Source organism: Apis dorsata, unplaced genomic scaffold, assembly GCF_000469605.1.
Source record: "Apis dorsata unplaced genomic scaffold, Apis dorsata 1.3 scaffold_293, whole genome shotgun sequence".
Taxonomy (NCBI): Eukaryota; Metazoa; Arthropoda; class Insecta; order Hymenoptera; family Apidae; genus Apis; species Apis dorsata.
In genome coordinates this window covers 118744-129541 of record NW_006263568.1, presented here as the reverse complement: position 1 = coordinate 129541, position 10798 = coordinate 118744, and the positions used below count along the sequence as shown (strand labels likewise).

The 10798-nt window shown below is 24.4% G+C and overlaps 1 protein-coding gene and 1 long non-coding RNA gene across 2 annotated transcripts in view; both read right to left on the bottom strand.

The window, feature by feature from the left end:
- Positions 1–7716, bottom strand: part of LOC102678448 — a 12030-nt gene extending 4314 nt beyond the window's left edge. Inside the window, exons 1-2 of the long non-coding RNA XR_421998.2 lie at positions 6612–7716; positions 4272–4279 (exon numbers count right to left, since the gene is read on the bottom strand). This is a non-coding gene — a long non-coding RNA (uncharacterized LOC102678448). The remainder of the gene's footprint in view (positions 1–4271; positions 4280–6611) is intronic.
- Positions 1–10798, bottom strand: part of LOC102678539 — an 87407-nt gene that overhangs the window by 52420 nt on the left and 24189 nt on the right. The window contains 1 exon segment of the mRNA XM_006617132.2: positions 8049–8088. Within this exon segment, the coding sequence (XP_006617195.2) occupies positions 8049–8088 (40 nt within the window).

The window sequence follows — 10798 nt, the reverse complement described above, 5'->3', positions numbered from 1 at the left end:
ATATATATATATATATATATATATATTTATATATATATTTGTTTTAATAAAATAAAAGTTTTTAAGTGCGCATTTGCATTAACATTCAATGTAATAAAAAAAACAGTAAATAATTTATGCAAAACTATTTCGTTGCATATGTAAATTGTATGTAAAAAAAATTGCAGATTTTTATGTATTTATGGAAAATTTAAACAAAAATGTATAATGTAACAAAATATATATATATATGTATAATGTAATTAAATAATATGCAAAGATAAAATAAAATATAATATTTAAAGGATAAAACAGATTTTTATTCAAGTTCTATTTCTTTAGTTTGAAAAAATTTTCAATTTACATAAATTTACTATCAAATAAATTGCATTTTAATTTGACATAAACAAAAATTGGTCGATAATATCAAAAAAAAAAAAAAAATACTTTGATTTAAATATTATCAAATATTATTGATAAAATTAAATTTAGCTTTTTAAAGTAAAAATACATGTCAAGGTATTCTGCAAATTCTTTTCCATTACTTGGTTAAACAATGTTTTCCTTCATTTGCAAGTTAACAAGCTGACAATTCGCAAATAACAACATAGTATTTGTATTTCTTTATGTAAGTGAAAATGTATCGCTAGACGAATATGTCATCCTCAAGAGACAGATATACGTATACTGCTGCACAACTCTGCTAGGTACGAATAAAGGTTCATTTCTATTCAATGCTGAAATAATACGTAGAATGAAGGCCTCAAAATAAATTTCTTCTTTTAATATTTAAATATACTATATCAAAAAATATTCATTTATTACTGATAAAAATATTTTAATAAATATTTACTTAAGAAACTGGAATTTCCAATACTTATACTTCTTTTCATGAAAACCAAGATTGAAAATCCGTTGCATATGTATATAGTTATAGTTGTAGTTGTAGTTACAGTAAAACATGATAAGATACTTTGTAACACTCGAGTTACAGGATACATCTAATTATCATGAATATGCAACGAATTATCTATCACTGAAACTTTGTACTTCATCAACTGACAATAAGTTTACGATTGTGCTGCATTTTTATTCATCGACATTGCAAAATTGATAATAGAAAATTCTGTAATCTCGTACAATTTGTATTATTACACTATACAAAACACATATATATAGAACTATGTATAGAATATATATAGAAGAATATATACATATATATATATAGTTCTATATAGAACTATATAGAAAATATGATCAAATTCATCATTATCAACTTACACTATTGAGAAAAAATCCCGCGAAAGAAATGCGATTAGTCAGAGTGAAACAGGAATTCTCACATTTTTATTTCCAGCTTGCTATTTGTCAACATAGCCACATATACTTTTCTATTACTCTAATCGTGTAATAGAAAAAGACAATAAAATTTATTAAAATGATAAGATGAAATCTCTCATGATTTTGTAATTGAAAATAATTAATTGTTTTATAAATATATATATGTATTAATGGAATTTCTTTATCCACTAGAATATTCAAGCGTAAGCTATAGTGTATGAGTTTAGGAACGCAAGATAGCTCGTCCAAGAGCATCAAGAGTGGGGATACGCGTTCCTTCGTTCCGCGAAGAATTTTATTAGTAGCCGTTCTTTTTAGTAGTGAACAATACACACGTCTGCTAATCTTTTGCTTTCTGCTATTTTGCTATATAAAGATTTTGCTTCAGAATACGATTAATAACACGCAGAATAATACATTTTCGAGAAGATTAAGAAGAAAGAGAAGGGCAAAAAAAAATGATTCGAATGCATTACTACATTAAGGTTTACGGATCATTGATATCTGGAGATTGTAACTAGGTTATATCTCTGGTATTACATCACACTGTTAATATATAGTAATGCTAAGACATGGAGAGAAAATCGATTGATAACTATATTTGAAACATTGAATTTTTTTTTTCAAATCTTAATGAAAAAAAATGTATTTATTTTTATATATTTTTTAATTCAATTTAATTATATGTATATGAGCACGATCTTATATATTTTATATATTTCAATATTGATAAGTTGAAATATATTCTTATAGAATATTATCACGATTTTAAAAATATTCGTTTATTTTATTGAATACTCGCGAAAATATATGCCACATACGTATATAGTATACGTATAATATACATATATTGATTATAGCGCATTAACTGCAGTGAGGTGATGCAGCATACAATGACTACGTCGAAGGGCCAATTCTTTTTCAGACTTGGAAATTCGATATCATAGCAGGGTATACAACGAAGTATTACGTCACGAAGACTTTGAGATGTGGATTACAAGCAAAAGTCCTTGCAATGAATTGTAATTCGATTTAAAAAAAATAGTATATATAAATACTATATATATAATGTGATGTTTATTTCGAAATATATGAGGATCTAGCTAATAAGATAGAACATTAATGGGATTTTCGAAACTTCTACTATATTATTGCACAACTCGTATTATATCAAAATTTGATACGAAAATAATAGTTTTTTATTATTCATTGTATTTTATAAATTTCTTTAAATCTATTAAATATATCCAATTCTTTATAGATACATATTTCTTATTTGGAAACATTTGTCTAAAATTGTGCTGTCAAAAATAATTAAATCGTTAAATTATTGATGATGTTTCATTTCATGTGGCCTTGTTGAACGATGTAATTATTAATAGTTTATGCATTCCAATAAGCAATATCGTAAACAAAATGACAGGTGATAAATATGATATTTATGAGTGAAATCAACTAAAGGTTTATAATAAATCACATAAAAAAACAAATATATATATAATCACGTTAAATATATATAATCACGAACAAATATATTAATAAATATATAAATATATATATATATATCAACTTATATATATTTTATCTCACATTTATGAAATTTTTAAAAGTATTTTTGTTCTCATTAGTACGAATGTGATATTGATAATACAAAAATTCTAATAATATAATATTAATAATAAGAGAAAAACTTATTCAAAATAAAAAAAGGAAAAAAAGGAATTATTTATTTTGCATCTACTAAATAATTATTTAAAGACTGTAAATGATAATGTACATATGAAAATAAATCTTTCACACTCTTTCATAAAATATTTATTTTACCATCGATACGTAATAGCATAAAAAATATTTTCTTCATGAATAAGCAACTAACCTATGAATTCTTTCAGAGTGTAGAGAGGTTAAGTTAGAAACTTATATAAATGCTGCCCCAACATAGATGCGTGAAACAATGAAAATCGATATATAATATTATTATATCATGTATAAAGGAATGTATATCCATAAACAAGTGTTTTAACATTACAATACTTCTCCCAAAACACGTTTCCGGTTTCGAACATCGATTCTATCGACATGTGGATCTTGAAACCGGTTCTTCAAGGTCGATGAAGACCCGTCAGTACTACACTACTGTATTTCCAGTTGTGGTGAAGCGTTTACCATACTACTTAAGAAGCGTGTATTACTTCGACGATCGACCTACATATCTAAAAGTATGTAAATTGTGTTTCACGAATAATCGAAAGTATTACCTGAAAACCGGTTATTACATCATAAGTTTTTCTCTCGATAAATTTGGCTTCCTTTTGAAAAAATTTTTTAATATATATTTATTTAAATTTATTGTATTATTATTAATATATGAAGCTCAGTTAGATATGTGATCTTTGCCAAAATTGAATAAATTGAAATTGTCAAGTAAATAATAATCAATTAATTTTTTATATCAACTCATTTCCAATTCATATATGAAATATATCAATATGTTTAATATCGTTATTTAAGATATATTTAATTTCTAAAATTAAATATAGAAGTAACACAATAATATTTTTCATTTTTAATTACGATATAATTGCAAAGAAAATTGAAATTCTATTAAAATCATAAACAAAGGAAAAATATAAAAATATAAAAATTAAGAAAATAATAACATCTTCGGCTATGCATAATGTAATTATAAGTATCCTTTTATTCTCGACTACATCATAATAAGAGCGGGAGTAAAAGAAAGTATCCATAAGAAAAGGATCCGTCCTGTTTACGAGGAGAATCTTGTGTACCGTGTGACCTTGTCCTATCCTTGAAACACTACTATGTTCTGAGGAGTTGACAGAATAGAGGAACTCGGCTCCTATTGGTTACTTATATATTGGCACGCCACACACCGATGAACCAATGTCGCCACTCGTCCGTAAGTGTTGTCTACTAGTGGTAGTGCGAACGTGTGTTCCTACTCTTCTCTTATATTCTTTGTTCAAAAAATGCTAACTAGTAAAATTTCGCAGCTGTATATTTTATATCTATAGTTCAAAACAATTGTTCCTTGGAAATTATAAATTATAAGAGTTTATGTGTTCAATTGTTAAGAATTGCTTTTATACGGAATACTTTGTTTGTATATGTCTGTAAAAGTAAAATTAACTTTTCGATTTTTAAAAAAAAGCATTCTTTGTAAGCATAGAAATTAAATTGAAAAAGTTTATTGTATAGCTTTTGTATAGAATAGATAATGTAATTAAATTTTGTTTTTTTACTTAAAGATTATGATTAAGAAGAAATTAAGAGAATTAAAAAATTTGCAAAAAACAAAAAAATAAAAAAATTGATTCGAAGATGTACAAAAATTAAAATTTTCTAAATTTTTATAAATTTTACTTTTGGATTATAAAATTAAATAACGAAACATTGATGTTATAATTTCACAATTTTTTAATTATTATTTATTAATTAAATAAGTATTATTTATATACTTATATATTACTTTTAATTTACAAATTTATAATAATTAAAAAATAATTAAAAATTAATAAAAAAAAATTAAAAGTTACATATATATATTTTTTTAAAATTTATAGCATAATATTGATTTTGTCTAAAGAATGTTTTAAAATTATCATAAACTTCAAAAGATTCACAATATTTTATACAATAACGATGTTTAAATTGAATATTAAAACTTTTTGATTACGTAAAATGTTTCGTACAATAATTTATAATTACGAGTTTAAAATTTAATTTCAACCAATTTGATCTATCAATGACCTACATATCTTGCATAAAAAAAAAAAAAAGAAGAGAAAAAGGATGAACTATAACGAGCAGTAGCTACGACTAATTTTCTAACAGCGAATAAAGTTTGCTGGATTATCACATACGAGATCCGTAGTAGAACTAATGTCAACTAGGTCAGTAATCTAACTCTATAAAAATCTCTAACTCTGAAAATGTATGGTTCAATATTTAAAATAGAATTACATAGCATTGCCAAATGATGATACAAATAATTTGTCATATTTTCTGAAATCAGTAGATTAAGATATATATAGATATATATAATACAGTAAATAATAACATATTTTTAGATTATCTTCATTAATGATTTTAAATTTTGATTTTGATAAAAATTTTAAGTCTTTGTAAATTGATTCTGATTAATTATTTAATTTCTTGAAATTAATGAAATAATCATCAATCTAAATATCTTTATGATTTAATTTCTTTTATTTTTATTCTGATTTCAAGTATTTGAACGATTAAAAGCTTTTAAGTTAAATATTCATTTATTCGAAATAAAGAATTAAATTAAAATTAAAATATTTAAATATCTTTGCAAATCTTTCTTCAAATACTAAGAATATAAATATATAACCTAATAAAATATAGAGAATAATGTTTATCATTTTTGTGATTTTTAAACAGAATGTACTTTTTGTTCTTTGCATGCTGCAGAGAACATCAAGATAAGTTTTTCACCTTCATTGATACACATGGCTTTGAAATGTACATACACAAAAGAATTCTATTTTAAAATTCCTACATACGGTAAGTATACGATAAACGTGAATTACGTGAGCGATAGTGTCTAGATACACATGACAAATTAATCGATTTATATTTTTAATGTCAATATAACCTTGATTGAGTGAAATAAATAATATGTAAAAGAATGTTTTATATCGCTTTGAATTAAATTTATTACTTGAAAAAAACGATAATCCTTAAACTCGTTATTTTCTTCTTTATTGCTTATTAATTCAAGTATAACCACACACGTAGTGACTAAAGATACATACGGAGTGACTAAAGAAGAACACGAGAAAATTGAAAATGATGTATCTGAAATGTATGTTGTATATTTGCGTGGATATACACCATATACTGATACATATTGGTCAAAAATATTGGTACATGAGCACGATGACTCAATTTTCGTCTGCATTGCCGCAAAAAAAAAAGTAAAATGCAATCACGAAAATATAAATGAAACTGATCTCAATACTTTAATACATAATAAAAAAAACAATTTGCATGCATTTTGAATGACTATTTCATTAATATTTTCTTTTTTGAATTTTAATATAATTTGAATTGTGATGTATAATTATGAATTATGATAAGAATTGGAAGAATAAATTCATGATATAACATTAAGATGTTTCGAACCTTTAAATAATGTCAAATGTTCATATATATACTTCATTGAATAAATGCCCACGTTTCTCGATTCGGATCACGGAAATGAAATTTCAATGAAATGAAAAAATTTATTAATAGACACTTACCAACTGTTGTAGATTATATCAGTTAAAATATGTTGAACGATTCTTCAATTTCTGTTTTTCACTTTTAAATTTCACAATGCACTTCACAACTTATGAGCTTAATAAGTTCAATTTTTTTTAACACTATCAGACAAATAAACAGAAAACAAAATCTTTTTTATATCAACAAAAATAAACACATAATCACTTGCACAATAAATTTAAATTTGTAATGACTTTACCGGTTGTCACTTCACAAAAAATTGACAAATCAAACGTTTCTTAATTCGACGCATAAATGGATATTATCGGGAACATTGATTGGAAGCACCATTAAACAGATTTTGCGCAACGAACAAATTATCATCGATTAAGTCGATCATCAACAAATAAAAACTACCGAAGTTCGATTGACGAATAAGGAAACACCGGTTCTAATACACATTTGTCGCAAGATAATAAGCAACGCGTAATAGTGTTTACGTTTACAATCTTAGATCGTGCCGTTATTGATACGTTCTTGTTATAATCCGTTTGAACAGCCATTCGCTTGTTAATGTTATCAACAAAAATTCGCAAAAACCAAGGGAAATAACATCGAAAGATTTGTATTACAACCGTTAAACTAAACCCGTGTGAACTCTCCTTCGATGTTACGTTACATTTCGCACGTACGACTTTTCTGCGACGATTCGCGCGCGCAACAAAACAGTTTTAATCGAACGTGATTCTAGGTTAAGAACGGGCCATGATTCGTGCACAATTTCGATAATAACTCGTGATTTCAAAGAATCGCGGGCATTGATCATTAAGCTGGTAAGTGAATACGAAGTGAACAACTTTCAAGCACGTGCTACCGTACGCGTTGCGGTACAAAAACCTTCTGAGGCGCAAGTCCCGCCAGCATTGGCTACCTACGTACTTCGGAATATACGCGCCATATTAAATACACGACCTAAAGTCGACATCTAGTGTGGATATCGTGAATTATTACGAAATATTTTATCTCTTGAGATAATTCTCCAATTTTTAAAGCATATTTTATAATAAAATATATTAAATATATGTTTATCTAAATGTTACAGAAATTGCAAATGCATAGATATGATATAATAAATAGTTTTGATATAATAAAAAAAAAAAATAAAATGTGTATACAATTTAATAATTTAATGTATTTAATATTCTAACAAAAAAGATACTTTTTTTTTATTATTAGTAGTTTTATATTTATCTGAATATTGATTATATGACATGCATCGCAATATTTTGTGATAAATAAAAAATAAAGAAAAATAAAAAATAATAAATCATATATACATTATTTTTCGGCTATCAGATACAAATATTTTTTAATTATCTTGAATATACTATATTTATTATTAATTTATATAGAATTAACAATAATCAGATACTCGATTTTAAATTTATCTAAATATAAAATATATTTGTACTTACCTTGTGAAGTTGATTGAGATTGATGTTGGGCCGCAGTCCTCTGAAACAGAAATACGTGTTTATTTTAACGAGACCCTGAATAGCATAAACGCTAATTAATAATAATACATCTAAATGAATATATATATGTATTCATTGCAATGATGATTATTGTTAATACCATTGTTGCCAAAAAATAGGAAAAATTATATCATATAAAAAAAAAAATAAATTGCAAGTACATTTTGAATAATCAGTCGTATCCCTGATGCCTCGAGACTCTTCGAATCTAAAGAACGACTTCTTGGTTTTGCTCCAAAGTAATCATCCTTCTTTCCACTCTTTATCCATCGAAAATATGAAGACATATTGTTTTTTTTTTTTTTTTTTAATTTATTACACTGTCACAGTATCACCGTATCACATAATCACATAATTTCAATTTTGACGATATAAAAAAAAAAAAAAATTTTTCTTCATTTTTTGGGGGGAAAAGGGGGGAAACGAGGGGCGCTTCCTTTGGCCCAACCAAAAGAAGCCCTTTTTGTTTTTGCCCCAAAATAATCCCCCTTCTTTCCCCCCTTTATCCATCGAAAATATGAAGCCATATTGTTTTTTTTTTTTTTTTTTAATTTATTACACTGTCACAGTATCACCGTATCACATAATCACATAATTTCAATTTTGACGATATAAAATTTTTTTTTCACCACATTTCTGTATAACGTCAAAGATATCAAAAATAAATTATCTTTATGAAAAATAATATTACTATTTTTTTATAATGAAAAAAAAATTGGAAAAAAAATATAATTATCAGAAGAATTATTTTTAAAAAAATAAAAAAAAACTCAGTTATTAATCAATTTTATAAACTATAAAAAGTTATGTGAACAATGATAATATCAATATTAAAAGATCAAAAAAACGGTATTTGTGGAAATATTATTATTAATAATAATAATTATATATTAAATTAGAAATGGAAAAATATTTTACTCATGAATAATCATGCACAAAAGAAATGTACATTTTCTTTTTAATATAATTCAACACTTTCTCTTAATAAAATAATTTTATTATATATTGTAATTGTAATTAATTCACAATGTTACATAAAATATTTTATCACATTTTTATCAAGACAGTAATTTTTAAATAACATGCATTATATATGAATTAACATTATATTTTTTTTAAATTGAATAATTTATTTAATTTGTCTTGATTAAAATCTTATATTTTTTTTCAAATGAATAATCATTATAATTATATTATTTATTGTTATATCATAATCAAAATGTAAAATTATTCATCTCATATATAATATTCATAATATTCATCTCATATTAATTCTACAAATTTGTCATTCAATTGAAATGATTTTATAAACTTGTTTAAGAACAAACATTTTAAACCAATACAATAAAAATTAAATAATCTAATATAACAACATGTATTAAAAACAGTGCAACAACAGTTGTAAACAAAAGATATTATTACGACATCAAACAAATCTTAATAATATTATTATCATGGTTAAATTTATTTACTATGTATTTAAAGATCAATTATTTATTTATTCATTATCACAGGATTCTAAAGATCAAAACAAGTAGAAAAATAATATGCAAAAATATCGATTGAAGTTCATTTACTAAGCAATTTAGATTTTCGTTAGATGAAACGAGACGAAGTTAATGCGTGACCTCGATGTGACGAGGGCAGAACTATTTGCTCTATCTCGCTCCATCTAACGCTATCTTAAATTGTTTATAAATTAATAAGTAAGTCTCAAATAAGATTTATTTCAAATACATGAATATATTAACATTCATTAACTTATATATATATATATATATCATCTTTTTAATATTTAACTATATTATTATTTATAATAATAAAATAATAATTCATGTATTATCAATTATAAATAATTCACTTTCCTTGTGTAATTTTCTGAAATTAAATTATTGATAATGTGTACAACTTCAATCTTTTAGTTAATACACAATTTATACAGAAAATATTTATTTTTTAAATTTTAAAATAAAAATTGTCATTTCAATTGATCTATCTTTTTGAAAATAGACTGAATTGATTTTTCACATTATTGAATGATAAAATATTGTCAAATGGAATAATAGTCAATGTTAAATAATGATAAAATAAAAAATGCTAAAAACGTAATGAAAAAAACATTATTCCTGTCGCATTTATTAACATCGTACGATTATTGGAATACGTAAATATCATATATCAATGATATCAACGAAAGAAAAAGTATAACTTACCTTTAAAAAACATTTACATTTTTAAAATTGAAATAATTAAATTTATTTTTTTATTTAATATTTTATTTTACTATTGCAACAATTTTTAACTTAACTTTCGTTGTAAAAATTCTTTTTTTTTTTTTTTTTATCTTTCGTGATAAGAGAAAGATATTGGAAGAATATCGTTATGACAGGTAAGAAAAATCCAGTTTATGTAGACATAATGTAAAAAAATATAACATAAAATATGAAAAAAAAAAAAAAATAAGAAAAAAAATTATTCGATGGAACATTCCAATGTTATGCAAATGAAACCTTCAACATCGTATACAATCGTCACAATTTGCACAGGTTATCGCTTTCATAAGGCAGCCAACGTAAAAGAAGAAGAAAAAAAAAAGAAAAGAAGAAGATATGCACGGCATAGTTTACATTGGAGACAATGAATCTAGGTCGTTCGCGAGAGCGAGAGTAAGAGAGAGCAAGAGCGAGAGT